Below are 26,603 nucleotides of genomic sequence, written 5' to 3'. Positions count from 1 at the left end.
CTTTGAATTGGCTGGAGATGTGCCTAAATCTTTGTGTTTGAACCTCATTGAACAAAATGAGTGGAATCCCTGAAATTCCTTTGAGAGTCACCAAAGTAGTACTTAAATGGGACAACCTTCAAGGTACTGAGAAAGTTCTTCAATGGAAATTAGCTGGCGGAAGATAAATGGAGATAATTGATGGAAAATAACCACAATAGGGCTGGGGAGATAGCTCAGTCGGTAGAGTGCTTGCCTTGCATGCAGAAGGCCCTGGGTTTGATCCCCAGCACCACAGGGGAAAAAAAAAAAAAAGAAAACCACAATAATAAAAAGTCTAAGGAAAGTTATTCTGTTTTCATTATTAACTTTGACCTTAATTGTAAAATCTGGAAGTGGGCATAATAAAATTTCTGCCTTCTTTTCACAAAGAAAGAATATCTCAAATAATTTATTGAAATGATACCTGAAGATTTTTCACAAAACCTTTTGGAATGTGTGAGCAAGTGGAACTTGAAAAAGAAAAACAGCCATTTTTTTTTTCTTGAAAACAAAATTTAATGAAATAAGGAAAATTATTTTAGTATTAGGGGAAGACAAATTAATTTAAGGATGAACATATCTGGTGCTCAAATTTTGATTTATCTTTTCCTCTAGATTATTTGATTTGTTTATGTAATAATTGATATTGATCTGGTTAATAGTCTCTTAATTATCTATTATAGTCTTTAAACATCGACTCTGTACTCTGCTTTATGTATTTATTTATTTGTGGTACTGTGGATTGAACCCTAATCTGTGCTCTCAGTCAGATACATCTAGCACTTCTGGGTCATAGCAGGATGTCTGTGCTAACTTAGTGGCAGGCATCTGGTCACATGACTGTTTCAAATGGTAATAAGAGTTGGTAGTAAACACAACATAGGCTTTGAGACTACATAATCATTTAATTCTTACAAGTCTAAGCTGTTCATTGTAGAAAATGAAAAACATACATAAGTGCATTTAAAGTCTCAAACTCACCATATTCTTTTTTTTTGTGGGGAGGTACTGGGGAATGAACTCAGGGGCACTAGATCACTGAGCCACATCCCAGCCCTATTTTGCATTTTACTTAGAGACAGGGTCTTATTGAATTGCTTAGCACCTTGTGGTTGCTGAGACTGGCTTTGTACTCATGATCCTCCTGCCTCAGCCTCCAGAGCCACTGGGATTATAAGCGTGCTTCCCTTGGCTCACCATATTCTTAATGTTTGAGATTGTTATCTCACAGACATTTTTCAAGGTATATCTGGAAATATACACACTTTTAGGATATTATAGTATAGCATACTATAGTGTTACATTTTAAGAACATTTCCATTTCAATAGATGGAGATCAACATTATCTTTTTGAGTGGTGTCATAAATTTTCAGCATCAGAGAACACAGTACTTTAACCAATTCCTTATCATTGAATAACTGAATTTTTTCTTTACGCAATCTGTCATCTTATTCTAAAGTAGCTATTATGTTCAAAATATTCTCAAATGAGGAACCTGGGAGCAGAAATAAGTTAATCTTCCCAGAGTAAAAATCAGAACCTAGATTTTGACTCCAAACTCTACCTACTCTTTTTTCTGTATCATGTCACTGCTCCCCAAAATATGTACCATCCCAAATACATTTAGATTTGTTTTGTTAAGATAACATATGAAGCCTTTAGATTGATATTTACATGTTTATATCTTATAATAGTTACATACTCAACATTTGTAATTTTCTAGGTTGGGCCTAAAACCAGTATTAAATACACAAAATGTTGTTAAGACCCCAATGTGGGCTGGGGAGATAGCTCAGCTGGTAGAGTGCTTACCTCGCAAGCACAAGGCCCTGAGTTCGATACCCAGTACCGCAAAAAAAACAAAAACAAACAAAAAAAAAACCCAATGTGATGTCTCTCAATAAGCCAAGATATATAAAATATCAAGTTAACACTTACATTTTCCCAGAAATATATTTTATAGAAAATGATTCAACTATGAGTTAATGTTAATAACAAAGCATTAATTATTAGATACATGTTGCATTCCAGGGTTTAACCTGGGCATTTTCCATGAATTGTTTCATATAATCCTCACAATAACCCTATGACTAGATACTATTCTTATTCCCATTTAACAGATGAGGAAGTTGGACCTTGAAGAAATTGAATATTTTGATCAAGATGATAAATGGCAAATTCAGGCTGAGGCTTTCTCACTTCAAGTTCATGTTTTTATATAACTAATGTAAAATACACTTATTCAATTTTTTTTAAACAATGTAACTTTAACACATAGTTTTCTTTTTAGTTTATTAGCAGACATAAGAAATTTTGCTAAAAATTGGGAACAGTGGGTTGTTTCATCCTTGGAAAACTTGCCAGAAGCCCTAACTGACAAAAAAATACCCATTGTGCGAAGATTCGTATCTTCTCTGAAACGGCAAACGTCTTTCTTGCATCTTGCTCAGGTAGGTGGATAAGTTGAGCATTAAGTCACCAAATTGAAACTGAATCTTCTGATAAGGGGAAGATTGAGGAACTTTAACAGACTGCAGGAAACTAAATATATATATACATGCAAAATGCAGCATGTGAACCTAGAGTGAAATCAGAACTGGAAAGGATGTTAGGAAAATGGTGAAATTTGAATTGTTGCAATAATTAATACCATTGTGCCAATGAAATCCTGATGTTGGTGACCTACAATGCTTATTCCAGAGAAAGAAGCTGAATGGAGGGTGTATGGAAAGTCTTTGCACCATCTTTGTAACTTCTCTGTGATTTAAATTTATTTCAAAATCAAAAGTAAAAAGAAAATGCAAACAAAATGTGAAACACGTATTTATCACATTAATCCAAAGGATACGAATTAAGGTTATAAGGAATGAGCCCACATGACATCTGATATTGTGAAACTCACACAACCAACACACTTTAAATTGCTGTATATGGTTCTTTTTAGATAGAGAAGAACAGACATCATTCTTAAATTAGGAATACCATGTATTTTTAAATAACTTTCACTGCCCAAAATGATTATTTACCTTCTAAGGTTTTTAGTCCCCTAAATTTTAGAAGACTAGCTGAAAATAGTTCCAGAAAAGAAATGTAACATTATATATCCTTATTGTGTGACTATGGGCTAGTTAATAAATAAATAATTCATTTTTAAATCCAAAAATAAAATTTCAAATCTTTAAAAGAAACGATTATAAGTCACAGTATTGCTTTTAATCTTAAAATGAAAAAAATTATTTATGATTCTTTTCCCTGAAGGAATTATTTTTGTTAGATAAAACTGTCCTCTAGAGACTATAAATGATATATAGTGTACTGTCTTAACTTTTTCTGTGCAGATTGCAAGACCAGCTCTCTTTGACCAGCATGTTGTGAATTCTATGGTATCTGATATTGAAAAAGTTGACTTGAATAGTATCGGATCTCAGGCCCTTCTTACCATTTCTGGTAGCACAGATGCTGAATCTGATATTTACAGTGAACGTAAGTCCATTTCCTTTATAGAGAACAAGGTTTCTATCCCCAGCACCACACACACACACAAAAAAAAAAAAAAAAAAAAGCAAGGTTTCTGAACTTTGGCCCTGTTGGCATCATGGGGGCCTGTGTTGTGCATCGTAGGATGCATAGGAGCATTCCTGGCCTCTCTCCACTGGATACCAGGAGCAGCATCTCCCAGTTAGGACAACCAAAATCATCATACATTGCCAGATATCCTGTGACTGCAAAGTCAAATCTGAGAAGCTCTCTTTATAGATAAGTTTTTAATATCTAAAGAGGACCCTTTGTTTAAAAACAGTTGCACTTATTCATTGCGGAAAATATAGAAAATATTGAGGAAAAAGAAAATAATTTAGAATCACAGTGTCCAGAAATAATCAAAATATAAATAGCCTGGAAGTAATCAAAGTGGTCTGGGGTTTTGTGAGTTTTCTTCCAGTTTTACATTACATGCATACATGTTTGCATGTGTTTTACACTTGTATTGCATGTGGTGTATGCTGCATGTCAAAATGATATCTCGTGCTGGGAATCTAGCTCAGTTGGTCCAATGCCTGCCTTGCATGCACAAGGCCCTGAGTTCAATACCCAACACACCACCAAAAAAAAAAAAAAAAAAGATATCTCAATGAAATACTATTCAAAGGAGGTTTGGACCATTCAACAGATTCTATGAAGCCAATATGTTTGACTATACAACTAAACTTGATTTCCAAGGAATAACAGCTCAGTATTTTTCCCTCCCTTTCTCTCTAAAAAGACAAAAACTATAGCCTCCTATAGGATATACACAAACAATGGACTGCTTTCTGGGATTCAACCTCAGCCTACTTTTTGTTTCTTAACATAAAATGTTATTACCTTTTAATATTCAGTAAGCCTCAAACTCTTCAATAAAATGACAATCATAAACTGCCCCTTTAAATTTTATGACAGAAAGTTATTCAAGTAAATGGCTTAAATCTGTAGGGAAATTTTAATTTGCTAAGGATAAAGGATCTTTTAGATGGAAGGAAATTAATAATCTTGACTTGGTTCTTTCACTAGCGTTCAACTAATCTGTTCCATATAATAAAAGCACTTGATTAAAAATGAATATTCAACTATATTAATTTTCTATTATATGCATATATCTGTCTGTATATACTTACATATAATACATAAACCTACATTTGAATATATATTAGGGTAGACATTAAAATTGAAGTGTAGAGTACCAAGCATTTTTTGTTACTGTTCTTATCATATTAAATGAGTTCCCTTCACACATTTCACTTAATCTGTCTTTCCCTTTTGTGGAATAAAATTATTAATGATTTGTAGTTCTAGGTTTTCCCTCAGGTTCAAAGTAGATGCAATATTCTGCTTTCTTCTCTTTTCTTTTTTGACATGGCAGATGACTCTATCATCGTGTTCCAAGAACTGAAGGATCTCCTTAAGAAGAATGCCACGGTGGAGGCTTTTATTGAATGGTTGGATACAGTGGTAGAACAGAGAGTTATTAAGGTACTTTTTAACAACCGATTTGAGGAAGTAAATTTTTTGTTAAGAATAAATACTCAATTGACTGTGATTTCCCAATTGGTAAAGAAAGGGTGGAAGATTCTATAAAAATGCTTTGGGGAGCTTCTGAAGATCTACAGATAAGGCAGCCCATATGTTTAAATTAGGAAGATGCCAGATTTGAAAGCATTGGACCTGGGTTCAATTCTGTTTCTCCTTTCTCAATCAAGGGCAGTATTCCTCCCCTGCCTGTCAAGAAAGTTACACCTGAGTAACTTCATTAGTGAAAGAAAACTCAGAAACTGGAAAGATATGGTCCTTTTTTAAAAAGCAAGTTTTCATAAATGTTGAAAGAAATGTTATTTTACCCTTTTGCAATACTAAATTCTAAAAGCTCAGTATTTTGTGTTTTCTATTTGTGTTCTTCAAATCTTTTTGTTAACCTTCAAGTCATCCATCATGAAACAAGGCAATAAGAACAAATATATCCACCACTAGTTGGGGTGAGCTATTCATATCAAGAAAACCAGTTATAGTCTGGGGACCTTTTTCTTCTAGAAGGAAAACAGATTTTCATTCAAGACCTGAGAAGTCTGTTAATCATTCACAGAAATATATAACCCCCCCTTCACACTTTATATTATCTTCTTTTTAAAACTCTATCAGAAAATTAAAAGATAAAAACATTTTGTGAAGTATCTCATTTTGTTATCTAATTCTTTTGAGAAACAATGTCATACGGAGTACAGACTTACTACCCTTAAAATGACAGCAGATAGGCTGAAATTAAAAACCCTGGACAGTTCATGTTATTTGATGAAATAAAAAACATGTCATGCCATCTGTCCATTTAGGGTTTATCTACCTTGACCTAACATAGGATATGTGTAGTGATGAAATGACAGATTTTGTAGTTTCATTTTGTTCCTTTACTTTTAGACAAGCAAACAAAATGGAAGATCATTAAAGAAGAGGGCCCAGGACTTTTTGCTGAAGTGGAGCTTTTTTGGTGCTCGAGTTATGCATAACCTCACCTTGAACAATGCATCAAGTTTTGGTATCCTATGCGCCTTATAAAAGTCTTACATGAGTTATGCCATTCATTCCCAGCCACGTTCCATATTTTTAAGTATATTACCATATCACTTCTCAAACAATGTCTGAATATTTGCTAGTAGAAAATGGTAGTTATGAGCTTCGTTTTGGAGTCAGATCTCATGTGGGGTTAAATCCTAACACTTCCTTTCTGGCTGTGGCTTTACCTGCTCATTGAAGAAGGTGCAGAATGCTCTTTTCCTAAGAACTATGTAGATGCTGTAGTGAGATGATGTATATAAAAACACATTGCTAACACTCAGTAGATACTCAATGAATAGCAGTCATTATCATTACATTACATTGGTTCTTGAATAAATTTTCTTTGTTAAGCAAACAATAACTGACACTGTTTTCAAGATACTGTTCATTTCAATATGGACTTTTTTTTTTCCATCTGTTTTCCTGGCACCCACATAGTAGCACTCCAGGAATAGAAGAGCAACTTAAAAGACATACTCTCATATATTTCTGAACTCCCTTTCCTGATCTCTATGACTTGTAAAATAAATCAGATCAAATTAGCTTTTTCAAAAATTGACTACTCTCTTTTTCCTAAAATTTCAGAGATTACCATTGTATAGTTACAATGCTAAAGTTATGGGCAGTAACTCTGCATTTAGCAGTTGCCAATTTCAAGATATTTTCACATTATAAAATAGATTGCAATTAACTAAGTTTTTAAATTTAATGTTTAATGCAGTTCCATCAAACCAGTAAACTTGTACTGAGGGATGAACAAAATACACTCACTCTCTCTATTATTTAAAATAAACTTTCTTATATTTTAGTTTTCTTAAAACAAATAGGATTGAAATCTGACTATATTATGATAAAAAGACTTGTTGGGAAATCAGTCGAATAGTCGAAAGAAATTTAAGATTTTCCAGTACATCTTTCATGTGGAAATTACTCTTTCACCTCTTTATTTTTATCAAACCAAAGAATATTTGTTTCAAGCTAGAAAGACATCTTTTCTTGATACTTTTCTCAGAACATTCTGGCCATTGTCTGATTATTTAGTACAAAGTAAACAGAAATAGAGCAGAGTAGAGCTCATTCTCCCCAGGTTAAACCTTATCACACTCCAGTGTGTGCCCTCTTAAAGCATAAAGCATGTCTCACTTTCATCCGTATTTTCCTTTGATGTAATTAGTGGCCAAAGAACAGGCAGGACAGTACACACAGTGAGCTGGGCAGGTGGTACACAGAAAGATTAGAGACCCAAGTTAAGCATGTTAGTCTTTGCAGGTCATTTAAAGTCCAACAAGTATTTGTTTACTTCAGTTGCTCCTTGTAAAGTGTGGTGAGATGGTCACAAAGATAACTTCTTACTTCTCTTTCTCCTCCCCTCTCTCTCCCCTGTCCCTCTTTCTTCTTTCCACCTCACCATGTCCTCTCCACTCTTCCCATCCATAAACAAGGTTCTTTCCATTTGATCCGAATGCTTCTTGATGAATACATTCTCCTGGCCATGGAGACTCAGTTTAATAACGACAAAGAACAGGAGTTACAGAATTTATTGGACAAGTATATGAAGAATTCAGGTAATATAAAATAAGTATTATAATTTTCATATTTCCTTGTTTAAGCCTAAGTTCCCAAATTTGCACATGTAAAAGTTAAGTGGATTCATTATAGTCTCAGAGTTTTCCTTTAAACATGTCTCTACTAACATCAGATACTAATAATAATGGAACACGGTTTCTCCTCCACTTATACATGAAGTAGTCAAAGTTTTTCACTGGAAACTTTGAAGTTAATGAAATTGACATTCTTAATTTCTGAAAAGTTAGATGAAGCTAGAGAAGTAACTATAGTTCAAAAAATAACTATAATTCAGGATAACACATGTGGTATATTGCACATATAAATAAGCTCTACAGGAATTTAGAGAAAGAAAGAAACACATCTAATTAAGATGTGAAAAAACTTGCATTTTGAAGGCTTCAGAGTGGATTATTTGGTGTCCCTCAGAACACACGTACACCCACAAATAAACAGCTAAGAACAAAGGTCTACCCAATTTATTTCCCATGGAAAACTTCGCTTATGAATTTCCAGATTACTTACTTTACCTATGAAACATTTTCGGTGTCTTTTACTTGGGCTTATCGACTAGGCATAAGGGAATGATTGCAGCTTCCTCACTTTGAAAACTCTTTCCAGATGCAAGTAAAGCTGCCTTCACTGCCTCGCCAAGCTCATGCTTTCTGGCCAATCGTAATAAAGGAAGCTCGGTTTCCAGTGACACTGTGAAGAACGAAAGCCATGTGAACACGGTCTGCCTTCCTCTGTCATCCAGTCACCCTGGAGCCCTACCCGCTGCTCTTCACCCCTTCCCTGCTGGGAACACAGATAATCTGCCACTCACAGGTACTCATGGAGCAACAAGCAGAACCAGCTAGACTTCCACACATCTCAGAGGAGCTTATTCCTTTACCTCTAGGGATTCCAAGAATAAAAAGGATTCCCTTGCCTAGTTAGCAAATATTTTATAAGATTTAAAATATTTTAGTTAAATTTTTATAATATTTAAAAATTGCAAGATTTTTACTATTTTTGTATTTAAAGCAATTACCATTTACATTTTAACTAATACCATTATTAATATGAGTATCACATTTTGGTTCTTGGTAAGTTATATTAGAAGTATGAATAGTTCTCTTCCTTTGGTGGAAGGAAAAACAAGATTTGGTATCCATAAAATCTTTAATATGCTTTGAAGATTAAGAAAAAAGAACCACTTATTTATTTTTGTTTTTTGATGAGATTTCTCTCCCATTAAAAAGTAGATTTGGTCATCCTAGGATAATTTTTACAATAATTTTACCCTTTGGTTTGGGGTCCACTTTGTGTCAAAGAATGTCAGTGGCTTGAACTAACTACTGGAATATTTTAAATCTGTTTATTGCCTTGTGTCTTTTCTTGAAACCCTTTTATATACATTAATTCATTGGACATACAGAATTTTGAGCCTGGAAGGGTCTTATTCTTCAGTGGCCTAATTCCACCAATGGAAAATGAAAGGCTCAAGGAGTTGGTGGCATACATTGGTAGTCACAAGATGTTTTGAATTGATGGTTTTGAAGCCATGTCATTTTGACGTTAGTGCATTATTCTTTCATCTCGAAGATCAAACCATTTCATATTAAGCTTGTTTTTAATTATGGAGAAATGTGAGCATCAGATTTCCTTGCCCTTTGCAAGTGTGAGTACTAAACATCTTCATACCTGCAGGAGTATGAAGCCATCCCAGACTCTTTCCATGGCTGTGACATATACCTGCATTGTGAAGACATACATACATTTTTAATTTGGATTTTAGTGCTCTCCACCCTCCTTATTTTTGCAGGGTAGGAATGAAACAAGTTGGGAAAAAAAAGGTATATTGGTACATCTTGCATATATTTCTTAAAGATCCAAGCCCATATACTTAAATATGTCACTAAATGAATACTCTGGTAATTCCTTTCCAGGTCAAATGGAGCTTTCACAGGGTACTGGGCATTTGATGACACCACCTATTTCTCCAGCCATGGCAAGTCGAGGAAGTGTTATTAACCAAGGGCCAATGGCAGGGAGACCCCCAAGTGTGGGCCCAGTACTCTCAGTTCCATCACACTGCTCAACATACCCGGAAACCATTTATCCTACTCTCTCTCAAAACAACCATGACTTTTATGGGACCAACTCTAACTATCAGACTGTGTTTAGGGCACAGCCCCACCCGACACCAGGACTCTATTCTCATCGTGCTGAGCATGGCCGATGCATGGCCTGGACTGAACAGCAGCTTTCTAGAGAATTCTTCAGTGGCAGCTGTGCTGGGTCTCCATATAATTCTCGGCCACCTTCCAGCTATGGACCATCCTCACATGCCCAAGATTCACATAGTATGCAGTTTTTAAATACAGGAAGCTTCAATTTCCTGAACAACACAGGGGCTGCCAGCTGCCAAGGGGCAACACTGCCTTCTAATTCACCTAATGGTATGAAATATTTAAATAATCTTTCCTGGCTTTTGAGTAGGCAATAAGACAACATCACTTATTGAGTTTTTGCCAAGTAATGTGTCATCTTGCATAAGGCTTCTAAAGACCATGGAGTCTTAGACATCTGGGGCTGATATACTCACATTAAAAATTCCATATTTCTTGTGGTTTTATTAAGTCGTACACATTATTAAAAAAATGCCACACATTATAAAAAAAGACCTTATGTCAAACCATACACGTGAAACCAATCTTAACAGCCGGAAGAAGAATGCTCTTTCCTTTGAAAGTATTTTTAATGGAGAATGTTCTTCAAAAGAACTAAAAGCAGATTTAAGACTGGGACCAAAACTGTGTCCATTATTAAGCTGATAAAATCACGAAGGGAGCTACAAAGACCTGTGGATGCCTTCAGCCACCAAAATTGGCTCTGTGCAATCAGACCTTATTAATTTGGTATAAGTAAATTATAACAGTCTATGTCTCAGAAGTAATAATGTGACAATTTCTTTTTGGAAAAAAAAGCACAAAACTACCTTAGTAAACCATATCCATATATAAGCATATATCCAATTCTATAGTAAACAGATATAATATTTATAGTTTGATATCTTTAAGGCTCTGCCCAATTGCCTTATGACTTTTTCCTTCCTGGAATATTCTTTGTAATAAGCTAATAGCTTATTCTCAACACTTTCTCTTCTAGGATACTACGGAAGCAATATAAACTACCCGGAGTCTCATAGGCTTGGATCAATGGTGAATCAACACGTTTCTGTCATCAGCAGCATCCGCTCACTTCCTCCCTACAGTGACATACATGATCCACTTAACATTTTAGATGACAGCAGTAGAAAGCAGACCAGTTCATTCTATGCAGACACATCATCTCCAGTTGCATGTCGGACTCCAGTAGTAGGTAAGTTACTTTAGTAGTTCTTGAAAACTTTTTTTAAAGTGATTTTGAAAAGGGGGTTAACCTCAAATATGCAGCATCACTTGGTGGACACTGTTGAGGTGAACTGGGCATGCATGTTGCCACTGCTGATTTATCCCTTTGGATCTGAAGAGTTATTTTTGTATCTGAATATACTGTTAGTAACAGTTTTCTAGTTCTCATTTTCACATATCACTACTATGAGATTTGCTGCTGGATCTATTTTTCTTTACAAAAAGAAGAGCTGGCATCTTTTATGAATGCAAAAAATTAATATAACCTGTCAAATGCAGTTTATAAGACAATAAGTTTTAGGACTAAGATGTGGTCTTTTTACTTATTGTCTCTTGATCACTGTTGGACTCTCTGGCAGTGCCAAGAGGTATCTTTTGGGTCACATGATCTCCATCAGTTCCTGAAACCACCCCAAAACTATTTTTCTAAAGTTGTAGATGAACACAATACCTTTATTTTATTTATTTATTTTTTATGTGGTGCTGAGGATCAAACCCAGTGTCTCACATGTGCTAGGAAAGCGCTCTACCACTGAGCTACAACACCGGCCCCTACCCACAAACTTTTAAAAACGGAGTCTTATTATGGATGTTACTAGCATTTTCTCAATTTTGTATCAAATGCAATTAAACATCTCCACAATAATGTTGCTATTTAATTTAATTTGATTTACAATTTAAACAAAAACGGGCAAATTAGTGAACTTGTCTTGTAGTCCCCTAGCTGCTTCTTCAACCAGTTTGCTGTTCCTGAGCCCCACTTATGAAGAAATTCATACTTGTACTAGACATGTCACGAGCACTTTTTAAAGCATCTGCTACGTAGTAGGAACTCAATAAATCAGTGAGTGAAAAAGAAGGAAAAACTAAATCTAGAGACTGGAGCTGTACCCCAATAGTGCATGCTTGGCCTACCATGTGCAAGGTTCAGGATTCAATTTCTAACACCAGAAGCAAACATAAAAACAAAAATTGAAAATTATACATATATTTTTGCCTAATTAATTAACTGACAACATAGATTTTGAGACTAAATCTATAAATCTAGTTTCTGAAATTATGAATGAGGTATCACAGGGCAAGTATATATTCAGTAAGTATCAGTCGGAGTGTTAATGTTTATATCAGATGGTTGAAATCTTCCAATGGAATCGATTAGACTAGCAGAAGTAAAGAGCATTGACACCCAAGCAGAGTGTAAGCAAAAATGAGAAAATTCCTTCTCTTCTCACTGAGTGTACTTTTCCAATAATTCAATAGGAAGCACTTCTTCCCTTCCTGTGACTGTCACAGATGCTCCCTGAGCAGAGTCTGGGAACTCATCTCCTGCTATCTGTAAACAGTCATTGCTTCTAGGTTACTCTAATGAAGCAGAAAATTCCACTTCAGGAAGTTTCCTCACCATGAGACTGAAACGTGCCACGTTGCCATTGCTACTATTAGTTCTGTTTACCTGTAGAGATAATGGAAGCTTTGATGGAACACAGGTTGGGAGTAGGGTGGATTCCAAGCTGAAGTTGTCAGAGGCCACTTTCAAGTAGGTTGCAAAGTGGGTTTGAGGGTGAAAAGAGGGAGCAGAGTAAGTGAGTAAGTAAGTGGTACGGGGGAATTGGGGCCCACAGTAGGCTTTCTTAATTACACAGCCTGGTTCTTAGTTGTCACAAATGTGTCATTTCACAGTGATAAGGCAGGGACCATACATAAGGGAAATACAAAGCTGGAGAGGAAGTTAGTGAACTTTTTTGAGAACAGTCTATGTTCCAGAGTCCATTCTAGGCATGAGGATATGGGGGTGATCAGGCCATAGTTCCTGCCTGGAGGAAGTTTAAAACATTACTAAAATGGGAAAAGTAAGGCAATAGATATGTGAATACATGCATTAAAAAGATAATTTCAGGTTCCCTGAAATCCATTAAATAGCGCAACATGGTAGGTGGTAGCAGAGGAGCTGCTCAGGTAGAATGGTCGGGAAAGGAATCCTGAGGCAGAAATATTTGAGTTGAAAATAGCAATAATGAAGCAACCACATGAACTTCTGATGGTGGAGTTCTAGGAAGGAGGAACAGTAATTGCAGAGCCTCTGAAATTAGAACACATTTGACAATTTCAGTGGACAGAGAGAAAGCTTGGGTGACTTCAGCATAGTAAAGAAGGAAAAAAGGAACAAAGCAAATCAAAAAGCAAGGATTTGCTCATGTAGAGCTTTATGAACCAGGGCCAGAAGCTAGGATCTTCTTCCAAGAGTATGGGAAATCATTCTAGCATTTGAGAAGAAAGAGAGTGATTTTACTATACACTTTGCCAAGACTATTGTGGCTGTTCTCTGGACAATGAGAGAATGAGTCAAAGGCAAAAGTTATAACAGTTAGGAGGCAGCTGTATCAGTCCAGGGAAGAGAAGATGGTAGTTTGAACTACAACTGTGGAAAAGAGGAATTAGAGTAGGTGATATATTTTGTGGTAGGATTTAAGATGATATTGAGTTTCCTTTGTGAAATTGTTAGAAACAATAACAAATTTCTGGGAAAATAGCAAATTGAAAAAATAGAAGACAATTGTGATGGCAAATCATATGCACTCAAATTTAGAACAGGTAAGTGTATGCTAATGCAAAAGTAAATACAGAGGCTTAAAGAGAGTGTAATTTGCATTGAAAATAAAATGTCCTATTGGTGATTATATATATTTTCCTCCTTTACAGCTTCCAGCTTGCAAACCCCAATTCCTTCTTCTTCATCCCAGTGTATGTATGGAACTTCCAATCAGTATCCAGCACAAGAAACTTTGGACTCCCATGGAGCAAGCAGTAGAGAAATGGTGTCCTCTTTGCCACCCATCAACACTGTGTTTATGGGAACAGCAGCTGGAGGCACTTAAATTGACAATGTTGAGTGGGGTTGATACTTTAAAAATCTCTACTGTGCAGATATTGTTATTCACTCAGACTATGCTGAGAATAAAGAAAATGGAACAGGCAGTGACTGGACATTGTTTTTCAAGTCACTGGTACTATAGATAACTCTAAAGTGAATGGACATTCTTGCATAGTTTTCCTTGCACACAATAGTTTTAAATGTGATCTCATTATTAATCACAGTTTCAAACATTATCAAATGAAAGCAGTGAAGAATTGAAGATGCAAACATTTCAACTATGAAGATTTAATATCTCACTTTCTAATTTATTGAGACTCTATATGCTCCTTCGTTGTTGGTTTCTAAAAAAGAGAAAAGTATATTTAATGCCTTTACAATATCTTTAATTTATTAGGATCTCAGAATCATTGTTTACTATTCCCTTATTTGACAAAAAAGTCAAATGTATATGTTCTACCTCCTATGGAAATGTTTACAACATCAAGACTTAATTCAATTCAGCTTAGGCCAAAGTGGGTTGACTTTCAGTTCCTCTGCATTAGTGTGATGATTTCTGTTACATAGCAGTATTCCAATTCTATGTAACTGAACAGAGATGAGAAGTGCTTACCCCTCTTCATAAAAAAGACAAGAAATAAAAGAAATAGTGGATGGAAACAATTTTAAAGTCTTGATTGCTCTCAGGGCTGGTGCCATTTTTGAAAGATGCTGGAGATTTTTAGCAAGATCTGGTTTGGATATGAAATGAAAGAGTAAAGCTGGTTGATTGAGACACTATAATTCAAGAATATTTGCATATCAAATTCATGTGTACGACTGTAAAGAAATTGTGACCTGTAGACTGAAATTCCTTAGAATTTAATATAATCAAGTACTTTGATTATAAATTGAGAGTGAATGAGTATTCAGGGATCATCTGGATGCAAAGGCTAATTCAGAAGTGAAGAATTCATTACATATAAATTAATACAATTTGATATCACCCTCTGTCTAGCTTTTTTCTTTTTCTTTTCCATGTCTTGGCTGAAAGATCTGTTGTAAGATTTATAGCCTACAATAGGAGACTTCCATTACCTTGACAGACTTCTATAATCTTACGATAGGCCTCATTTATTTGTATTATGAATTAGGTTATACTGTAGGCCCCAGGTACATCATAAAATGATCAGTAAGCTCTAAATATCCATTCTATTCATGATGTAATTTGGTAAAACAAACTGTGGAATTGTTTTCAGCAAACAATAAACTCTTACCTGTGGACTTGTCAAAGTGTTGCTGCTATTTGCTTAGTAGCGTGCTCAGTACTATCTAATTCTTCAAGCAGAAAAAGATTGCAATGGTAACAAATCATGAGAAATAGAAAACTAAATGTTCTCTTCCTTGCACTAGTAATGCTGTGAGAGTACAAAGGAAGGAGAAATTAAAGTCTTGGAATGAAATAGTAAACAAAACAGCTTTAAGAATTTTGACTGTAAGTTTCCAGCAAGGAACCAAAATGAAATGTATAGCAATTAATACATATTTAGCATCCAATATGTGTCAGACACTACTAGACAACATGGAAAATGCAGAGATGAAAAAAATCACTGTTATACCTTTAAAATGTTTTGATGTAATGAAAAGGGGTGATGTGATAGGAAATAGAGCTCACTGACAATTTTTGAGTAGAAAAGCAATGTGAGGAACTGATGCTTAGGGAACATCTAGCAGCAGTTGGAGGAAGCAGATTGAATAGAAGAGGAATTAGCCAGAGAAGGGCTATTAGGGAGGGCAAATCTCTCATCCAGATGTCCAGCAGATAAGCACAGGGAATATCTAGGAACAGAGGGAAGATGATGTGGGAGAGAGGAAGAAACACAAGAATCATTTTGAAGAAACATTAGCATCATTTCAAAGAATTTATTAAAGGATTTTTCCTAACCCTATTTGCAAAGATTTTCCCCACCCTATTTGAAAAATACTTCAATGGAAATAGTTGACCCTGGATCAGGAAGAAACTTGGAAGACAGGTGAGCTGTGTCTCTGGGTTTCACGTGCAGCAGGCTGACAACGAAGTGTTTGATGCTGACTTCAGAAGAGACAAACAACCAACTTGGTAGGCAAAGGAACTTGAATTTGCATCTCCTAGAAGTACAACAGTGTGTTTCTCAGGGAACCACAACTGGCTTTCACGCAGGAGAGTTCTTTGTTTTGTAAGACTATTCTGCGTATTGCACAAAATTGCACTGACCCTCAAACCCTAAATGCTGATAGAAGCCCTCTCCTTATCATTATGACAATCAAAAACTCCTCACATATTTTTAATGCCACTAGACAATCAGTGCTAGTCCTGTCTATTGGCATTAGTACTAATAGTAATCCCTAGTACTGCAAACAAACAAAAAATTACTTAGAAGGAGCATGAGACAACATATTACCTCTCTGCCCTTCAGTTATGCTCATCATTTAAGATTTGTTCCGTAATTGATCTAAAGCCCAGATGCTCAAGGCACTTCCTGGTATTCTTTTTTGATAATTGAAATATAGTTAAAGGACCTTGCCTAGATTTTTGTTGTTTCTGTTTTCAAAAGTAAATAAATTTCTCTTCAAGTAGTTTTTGAAGTCATGTAGTATTAGTTAAAAAGAAGTGACCTGATCAAGGTAATGCTTATATAAAATACAAAATTATATAAAGACATAATGACAAATTAATATTCCAATTAGATCAGTCAATTCTTGATAGAATTTAGAGACCAAGAAAATGTTTTGTGACAACTTAAAACCCAAATTTGTCATTAACATGGAAACACAGGAAAAAAAGGGGTCTGGTTTATTTTCTCTCTCCAGGTAGGTTTTACTAAGAAAAATTAGGGTTCTCCTTAGCTATAGGTTCCCATGTATATTTTCAGGTTAGAAAGGCTTTTTGTTTTGTTTTAAGCAACCTCTATTAACCTGGCTGTCCTTGAACTTGTGATCCTCCTGCCTCAGTCTCCAGACTAGTTGGGATTAGGGGTGTGCACCACTGCACCTGGCTTTTTTTTTAATTTAAACTAAATTCCAATCGTAGTTGTGAAATTAAAATCTTTCTTTGTTCCTACTTCAAGATAGTAGAATCCATGAGACCCTCAACGTCTCACACATAAGTTTTTTTTTTTTTTTTTCCGGTACTGGGGATCAAACTCAGGGCCTTAGTGCTTGTGAGGCAAGCACTCTACCAGTTGAGCTATCTCCTCAGCCCACACATAAGTATTGTCTGACTTCAAAAGCCAGCAAACAGTACTTCCATGGAGACGTGAAGGTTGACCAGCAGGCAGTGTCAGGAATCATGACTGCAAAACTTACATACACAGCTGAGAAAAATAAGCAGGCCCTGGAATTGGGCTAGAAGGAGAGAGAGAAGCAGAGGCAGAGAGAGATTAAATCGTGAGAGGGGTCACAGTGGGCAGCAGTGAATGTGCTCCTCCAGTGGAGTGCTGATATGACAGGTTCCCAGGGCAGGCATAGAACAGCAGAGCATCAGCTGTGCTGTGTTGACCAGTGAGAAGCACTGTCTAATTCTCTTCTGCCCACTCAAATTAGCCCTTGGAGCCCTTGATAGATGCGGTCTCCACTTAGCCATCCAAGGTACAGCTAAGTTTTAACCATACTTCCAGGTCCCCTATGGTATGGTTCTGCTTCTGCAGATAACCTTGATTACACAATAAGTTGGAGGCACATTGACTTTGTGTTTGAAAGACTCAATCTATTCACATACAAATGCAGTCCAAGTAAAAGGGCAAAAAAATACTGTCATTCTCTTTAGGTTTAAATTTATTTTAACTGATAACATAAAAACATAAAAATTGGACCTACTTGTTGGGTTCCATGTGATATTTCCATACATGCCTATGTTGTGTAATATCTAAATCAATCTAAACACATTTATCTCCTCAAATGTTTATCATTTATTAATGATGAAAACTCCTTTCTCCTAGCTTTTAAAATATACCGTTCTTGAAAGTCAGTCTAGGTAGTACATTTTTCTTCTGCAGCTCCCCAAAAATTAAAAGAAAAAGAAAGGAAAGAGAAATAGAGAAATTAAGGAAGGGAGGGGAGAGGAATTAAGGAAAAAGAAAAAATTCTTTGGGATAAATGAATTTTGAAACCCAAAAGCAAAGTTCCAACTTTTTAAAAAAGCAGGAGGCAAATGACAGTGATATGAACCCCCTGGAAAGGGCTAGAAATCAGATTTCTTTATAACGGAGTGAAATGAATTACCATACAAATATCACAATATCTTAAAAGACCTGGAGTAGTAAACTGTTCACCCAGTATTTTGAGGGCAGATTTACAATCCAGGGTGTTACAGAAATTTAAACAAAAACCTTCCAGAAAAGTCAACAATAGTGATTATGGCACAGAGGACATTTTGTTCTTTGGGAAAGATAAGAAATGATGAATTTATATAAACGGTTATTGTACCATCTCATTCAATTATTGAATTCTAAATTAAATCCTTGAGTTTGTAAATGGCAGAAAACACAACACTCTGTTTCAAAAGCACACTGATTAAATGAAAAGAAAATTTACTCCTTGATTACAGGCATTAGCAATAGCTGGAAAAGATTGGTTATTGTAAGTGGACTTTGATATATAATTTAGTTACCAATTTTGAGATATTTACTTATAAATAAAGTCTTACCTCTGTTATAATTGATAAAAGGTTTTCAAGTAGTTTTCTAATATAAAATCCTTATAAATAGTACTTAATTTTTACTGATCTTGGCTACATAGTAATGTGGTAGAAATGCTTTGTTTTATAAAAACTATGTATTTTCCAGAATGAGAAAAATAAATTTTATTTCGTTTTTTTGTATAATTTAATTTAGCTGGAGAGGTCTTTATTTTTTCTTAAACGTTCTCTTTAAATGTCTATATTTTCTATCATATTTACATAAAAGTTGTAAGGATAAAATTGACCCTTCATGATTTTGACCCTTTTACTTTTTCATTATGGTTCAAAGCCTTTCTGTCCATTGAATGGCATGGGAAGCTTTGACATAAAAATGTAGACTACCTATAGATTCCTTTTCATTTAAAATACTTTATCTTCTTATTTACAAATACTTCATTTGATCTAAAGAATTAAATTTTTCTTGTTTCTTGAATACCTTTTCTTTTTTTGGTGAGGTACTTTACCACTAAGCTAGTTTTTATTTTTTTATTTTGAGAAAGAGTCTCACTAAGTTGCTTAGGGGCTCAACAAATTGGTGGGGTTGTGATCCTCCTACCTCAGCCTCCTGAGTTGCTGGGATTATAGGCATGCACCCCTGCACCCAGCATTTTCTTGAATACTCTTAATGAGATACTTTGATGGTGTTCTTAAGTGTGGTTGGATTTTGTCACAGAGTTAATGTGTTGAAGTTTCCAAGAGATATTTGCTTTTATGCCACATTTTAACAAATACGTCTGCTCACACTGATGGTGATAACAAAACCAGACAAGGTCCCTCCTCTCACGGGGCTTATAGTGTATGAAGGAGAGCAGACATTAAGGGAGGGCAGGTCTTAAAAGGCTAAATAGTCGCACTGTTGGTTACAGTAAGAAATGATTTCAAGTGTTAAAAGTGAAGGTTGCTCAGAAAAGCTGTGACAGACTAGGCTCATGGAGGTACCTGGAGGGCAGGGAATTAGTGAGGGGGAAGCCAGGCAGGGCAGCTACTGGGAACAAGTGATGTGCTTGCTGACTGAGACCCCAAGGAAGTGGGTGGTGATAGGGAAGGATTTGGGTGAGGGATGGAATGGCAGTGGGGATCTGCAGAGCAGGTGTTCAGGACAGGAATCCAGCATGTGAGAAACTCACAACAGGGTGAAAAAGCTGGGAAGATGGAGAACACAAGAGTCCAGAAGGACAGCCAGAGGGATGAGCAGACTGTTGAAGCTTCTGATCTCTAGTGATCATCTGAGCCATCTGTTGACAGCACGAGAGACCCGTACAACAGTGAGGATCTCTAAAGAATTACAATGTCAAGCCAAGATTTTTATGAACTCCGAAAATGCTTGTGTTCCTAGCTTCCACAGTCAAAAATTATTTAATAACCTCTAAGCCCCTTTCACGTCTCCTATGACAGCTCATAATCAGGGAAATTAATTTCAAGGGATTTTTTTTATAAATGTTTTAATTTGAATTGCGTGGGGGGGGGGATGATGGTTTCAGTCAATATGAACAAGTTGTAATAGAATTCTCTATTTTTTTTCCTCACACATTCAATCCCAGACTTCTTTTCTCAAAAAAAAAAAAAAAAAAAAAAGCCTTTAGAATACAGGAAAAGGGAAAATAGAGTAATGCTTTTAAATGACATTTTCTTGTATTGCCATTGTAACTGTTCTTAATCCTAAAGTTGAAGGGAACAGAAGGTGAGGAGGTCAAAACAGATTTCTCAGTATGAGGTGGGACTTTACTTCTTTCCTTAAAATAGCCTCCAACTAAGAATCTGATGAGAAGCACATTTACAAAAGTGAAAAATTAACCACTCAATATGATACCTGCTCTAAAGCAAAGAGAAACCATTGTTTTTATTAGTTGAAACGAGGGCGGTATTCTTACCAATCAATAGTCAGAATGAGGGTCAGAGGTTTACAGCCTTCAAGCATCTTTAAACACACCGGGGCAAATATGAGCTTCACGGGCAGTTTGTTAATCAAGATTTGTCATTTGGCTTTGTGTACTTTAGCTTATTAATGCTTTACACATGACCTCCATAAAGAATAAAACCGTTCCCATTTTATATTAAAAAGGGGTAAGATTTCTTGCCTTTGGATTTTGAGGATAATATATTCGTGCTATTTGCCACAGCTCTTATCACTCCCCCATACGCACAGTTTTTTATTTATCACTCATCACCTGCACAACTGTATGATTATGACATCATTTTGACTCTGGTCCTCAAAGAAAAAAAAAACCTCTCACAGAAATGTGCTTTAAGGTGGTATCTGATGTGTTTTCACAGGAAGCTAAATATTCATTTGTCTGGGAAATTAGATACTTGGGTACCAAAGTCTGTAGAGAAAGCCCTCAGATGAAAGACAACCCTTTGGCATATCAGTGATTCTTTCACAGGCAGATGGTACTCAGGAGCATAAGGAACAGGGACCAAGAACTGACTGGTGAATCCTTGAAACCAGAGAGAGAGAGGGAGAGAATGCGCAAGCGAGAGAGAGCGCTAGTTTTTGGTACACATTTTAGTGCTAAGTGGCTTGACCTAGTGAAACTCCTGAATGGCTTTTTCCTCAGCTTCCAGCACTCCGGAGTCAGGTAGGGCATAGAAGGGAGCAAGATGCATCTAGATGCTGTGAGCGAGTCTCCAGTGCTCCCAAGAAAGAGAGTGACCCAAGGATCTCAAGCTCATCTCTGCATAACCACACTGAAACAGGAGCTATAGTTTCTATGACGATATAAAGCCAGAATATGGTTTCAAAGTAAAGGTCAAATATATAGCAATTGAAAGCATCACAGAGTTAGAGCTGTGTTTGGGATGACATTAGTTTTGTGACAAATTAGATATCTTCTCAGAGACTCATCCTTCTCATCTGTAAAATGAACTTAATAGTATTTTCCAAAGCAAGTGCCTGTGATATTACTTGATGCTTAGAGGTTCCTGGCATGTATAGACTCCATAAGTTGTAACTTATTACTTGTCATTATTAGTGTTGTGGAATCAGTAGCATTACTTAAAATAATGGAAACCATTCTTTTGTGTCTTTAGGTGCAATATAGACTGCTCTATTGCTAGAGTTTCCTAGTAAAATAACCTAGGCGTGGACTAATTATGTAAGGATTTGTCATGTAACATAAAGGAATAAAAGCAAAATGTAGAAAAATATTACTCAAAAATGATTTCATAGAGGCAACACTCATAGGATACAATATGGTCTGATTGTTAGACATGATAACATGATTACACACTACATTTAAGAAGAATTGCTTTTGTAAGTATTTTACCAGTTTCATAGAATGATGCAAACTCTTCTTTTATTAATCAGTAATTTGAGAGGGGAATGTCAATGTTTATTTCAGTCTGTTGCCTTTATTTTCACAGACCTATAATAAAGTCATAAAAACATAAGATTTTCTGTGGAAATTTCTATTGAGAAGAAACTGTTTTTGTTGATTAATTTTCTTCCTCCTTAAAAGTCAATTAAGCCAGTATTTTAAAATTATAATTGATAAATTGATAAATAGAAATTATTAACACATTGAACATTTCTGATGCTTCACAACTGCAAGGTTTGGAACAGGTTACTTTCTGTTTTTTATTGCTAATACAAGACAAAACTTTACCCTAACCAAAAGTGCTCTCCCAAGCTACTAAGCAGAATATCAACAGTCAGCTATTGAAAATTTCCCCTTGATGCTCTGTAGGCACCTGAGGTTCAGCAGCATGGAGCAGTTTGCTTCATTCTCAGATGACATCCTCACCTTGCGTTCTTCTCGGCCTTATGGTGCTATGGAAACCAGAAACCTAGGAAGCATCCCCAACTGTCCCTCACTGTCTCCTTTTCTGGTCACCCTATTTCTCCTAATGATCATCTTGAGCACATTCACCTTCTCATCCTCATGTACAACCCAGTGCAAACTCTTATTTCTTGCTGGGATTATGGTATTAGCCACAACTCCATCAGCTCCTCCATCACTTGTAGAGGAATCTTTCTTAAACACAAAACTGTAGTTCTCAAGATCCTTTCTCACCTACTTTGACCTCAGAACAAGACATATACTTGACTTTGTGGAGTTAAATTTTTCTCCTCACTTTTCCTGCCTCAGGCTAGTATTAATTAACGTAGAACCCTTTGGGACTTTGCAACTGCAAGGTTTATAGGATTTTTAGACAGCAAAAGTAATCACTCAGTAGGTACTGGGATTTTCTGTAAATGTGGTCAGAGTAAAAAGTATGGGAAAATGAATGATAAATGGTCAATAGAGATGAAAATGCTTATAAAAATCAATAGCTTTAATGGTTCTAAATTATTTCAGTACATTAGCATTTGACAAAACAACATTGAAGAAAACCCTATTTAATGGACATTTTTGGCTCAATTTTCAGTCTTTTTAGTGTGTAACAAAGTGATTTTGAAAGCCAGGAAAGAACTGGATAGACCTCTAGTCATATAGGCACACAGAGGCCTAACTGAAGGTGTGGCTGAGATGAGAAAGTTAAAACGTAGGAATTCAATGAACTCAATAAAGTCTCCTCCTCTTCCTTCTTTATTTTTTGTGCATGGCTGTTACCTACTCAACCTTCTAGTTCAGATGTCAGATTCCCTAAGAAGTCCCTTGAAATTCCAAAATCCAGATTGGTGTCTCTCCCATGTGCTCCTTTTGGGTCTTACATTTCCCCAGTATGACACTTAAGCTTTTTCTGGATCCTGAACTATATTATATTCTCCGGGATAGCTGAGACAATTGTCAGGTTTATTGATACAGTCCCACAATAAATCCATGTTTAGTTAAAATTTCATATAAGGAACATCTTTAAACTCAGAATGCATGAACCCGAATCTGTGAGTCCATTGCTCAAGATTCTGTGCACCAAATAACATCCTGAGGCTAGAGTTAAGCTTGGACTACAGTCATTGTAATCGTATTGTCAATGTGAATTTTTTTTGTGTTATATAGTTCCCTTTGACAGAAGATCATTAACAGTCATGTAGTGCTTCTTAATGTGGTTATGTTACAACTTAACCAATTCCAAACTGCTGCATTTTTAAGTGATTTCCAGACTGAAAGAAGAAAAAGGTAATGATTTCCTGGTTTATTGGAAATGATACAGTCCAACATACCCTTCCACTCCTGCACAGTTTTCATAGAAATCTAACGTATGAACACAGTTAATTTCTTTTGCAGAAGGAATTGTCCAGATGATGGAATAAATTTGCCAGTTATTTTCAGCATGTATAACATGCAGAAAATAGAATCACTGTAACATCCTGGTCAGCTATTAGTATGTCTGTGGGGTAGCATCCCGAAGGTGCATGCATATTCCATAATGAGTTTTGAAAGTTAGGGAAAGGGATATCGCACTAAACATATTTGAAATAAAATTGTTTAACTATTCTCAAATGGGAATTCTTTCTAAAATACTAGTAATATGAGAAATCTAAAACATTAGTAATATGATCAATGGATTTTTTTTTTTAAATCCTCATGCAGAATGTTAGAAAAAACTGCATCATGATATCTTTAGGAAAGGTTGTTGCAAAATAGTTTTGTTGACCTAAATAAAAAAAGACCTTTGAAAGATGAAAATCCATTGGCATTCAAAATAACTATGGGTATTATCTTTGGATACATTGAAGACTATAAGGATATGATGATACTCTGGGTGGGATATGACAAACACAATACACAATGGAGAATATGAGCAAGCAAAATATAAGTGAGGGCAAATGCCATTATGTAATCTTGCTTAGGGAAATTCAGACTCTATGGAGAGCATCATTTGATCCACTATCAATGGCAATATCACAATTCATTCTTTCAAGTTCAGTTAATATTGATGAGGTTATAAACACACGGTTTCCTCCCTTGAAATTATTTCTCCATGCAAACACACCTCTCAATAGCCTAGCAACTCATCTGCTTTCTGCTTTCAAGGTTAGATGCATCACACATTCCCTTAGATAAAAGGAATGATTTAGACACATCATCCACATATCCCTTCCCAAGGAATCAAATCCAAATTTCCATCAAAGGTCAGTGCAAACAAAGTCCAATGACCACAGACTTTTCTAAGTTATTTTAAGGAGATCAACTCTTGCCTAAACTTTTTTTTTGAGTCAGGTCTGTGTATTCATGTTTCTGTTGAAGTACAAATCAATTATAAAAGGAAGCCTCGTGTAGTATAAAAGCTATTTTAGTGCTTAGAATTTCTTGGATTACTATAACTTTTATAACCAGTGACAAATATACTGCAATATTGCAGATGAAAATGGTAAGATGGTTGAGGACTTGACTCTTGTGACTTATTTGAAAGGTTAAAAAAAAAGAAAATTTTATTAAGTAATGATGATAAGAGAGATGGGAAAAACAATTTGATCCAGGGGCCTGGGTATATGATGATGCCAGTGATTGATTAAGGACTATAGAAGGAAGTTGAGTTCTTCTCTGGGGGATATTCTGATGAAGAGGGACAAGAGACAAAATTATTTTAAACAAATTAATTTTGAGGTGCCTTTGGGCCATGCCTGTACTTGTTTGTATCTAGTCTGAAATTCAGGGCAACTATATTGTTTAGAAATGTTTATTTGAGGTTCATGAGGATAAGTTGTTACTAAAACCATTAACAAAAAATTATTGCACAGGGAGAGTACGTACACTGGGCAGAGCAGTGGGCCACAAGAAGATCACCAAGAGACACCCCTCCCATGACATTCTCTATTCACATATTCTTGACCATCTATCTGTTCATGTACTGTGGTGGGATCTGCAACATTACTTGTTGGTTGATGAATCTTGTTCTTTCAAACTTTGCTTCAAAATTCTGGTTATTAGTGAGCAAAAGCAGAATCCACTCTAGAAATATTTCCATACTTAGTTGTGAGTATATTTTTTTAAATTGCTGTATCAGGAGTAAAATGACCCAATCAGGTTGTGTATTCCACACTCATGATTCAGTATTCCTTATCCAAAAGATGAGCTCCATTATAAAACCAACATACACACAAAGTCTTCATGATAAGGTGGATATTTATACAAAATTCAAGTTAATGGACACAACTCATGATGTTCACTGACTGCCTGAATTGAATTAGAGTAGGTTTTAAACCACTGTACCATACACACACATACAGACCATATAAAGATATGTAATTTTTCTGAAGGAACAGGAAGTTCTGATATAATTATAATAAGTCACAAACACATTTAAGCTAATCAAAAGGCAGACATTAAACTTGCAGCCTTTCATTACCCAGTAAAATGCATAGTAAACATGGTGCTCCATTGCTGAGTTCCACCCCAGCATGTGTGACCTGCCTGAACTGACAGAGTGAGTATTAGAAATACGTAAATGTGGTCTTCTTTATGAGCTGACAGCCTAATGCTTTGTCTTTTTGATTTCATGATTATGTAAAGTGGTCACAATGTGAACACAGTAACATCAAAACATCCTCATCAGAGAGACATGTGACTTCTTCAGATTCCTCTGTTCTAGTTTCTCCTTATTCCTCAAATAACCACACCTTTTATCAAGCACCATCTCCTATTTATTTTTTTCCTTATATTTCCCCTTTGAAGTTTATAATTGATATGACAATTTCTTTATCTACTGTCCTCACCCCATTGCAAACTATCACTACCTTCTGATAGCAGTTCTAGAAGCTTTTTCCAGATTGACTTGTCAATATTTCAATCAACAAGTATGGTTAAGTACCAGGGACTAATATAGAGGGAGTGTACATATCAGGTTTCTAGCACCAACAGCCATTGGCAGGTATGTCTAATTTTTGTCCTTGGTACTTATTTATATAGAAAGAAATATAAATAATTAAAATTTAAGCCCTGAACCCCAGAAACAGTACAGACAACCAGACAGAGGCAAGAAAGGTATTTGAAGCATAGAATAACCTAAAATTTCAGAGGCATTTAATAGTTTTGTACGTCAATACTTGGGAGAACTGAAATATTAACTTAAATCTGAAAAAAA

General features: G+C 35.7%; 1 protein-coding gene across 1 annotated transcript in view; it reads left to right on the top strand.

The window, feature by feature from the left end:
* Rfx6 (regulatory factor X6) overlaps positions 1 to 13,943 on the top strand; it is a 50,600-nt gene extending 36,657 nt beyond the window's left edge. Inside the window, exons 11-19 of the mRNA XM_047559503.1 lie at positions 2,313 to 2,472; positions 3,361 to 3,505; positions 4,920 to 5,029; positions 5,966 to 6,083; positions 7,546 to 7,668; positions 8,291 to 8,497; positions 9,601 to 10,113; positions 10,823 to 11,035; positions 13,768 to 13,943. Coding sequence (XP_047415459.1) covers positions 2,313 to 2,472; positions 3,361 to 3,505; positions 4,920 to 5,029; positions 5,966 to 6,083; positions 7,546 to 7,668; positions 8,291 to 8,497; positions 9,601 to 10,113; positions 10,823 to 11,035; positions 13,768 to 13,943 — 1,765 coding nt within the window. The remainder of the gene's footprint in view (positions 1 to 2,312; positions 2,473 to 3,360; positions 3,506 to 4,919; positions 5,030 to 5,965; positions 6,084 to 7,545; positions 7,669 to 8,290; positions 8,498 to 9,600; positions 10,114 to 10,822; positions 11,036 to 13,767) is intronic.
* The last annotated feature ends 12,660 nt before the right edge of the window (positions 13,944 to 26,603 follow it).

The sequence above is a fragment of the Sciurus carolinensis genome, chromosome 7 (assembly GCF_902686445.1).
Source record: "Sciurus carolinensis chromosome 7, mSciCar1.2, whole genome shotgun sequence".
Taxonomy (NCBI): domain Eukaryota; kingdom Metazoa; phylum Chordata; class Mammalia; order Rodentia; family Sciuridae; genus Sciurus; species Sciurus carolinensis.
This window is presented reverse-complemented; position numbering and strand designations above follow the sequence as displayed.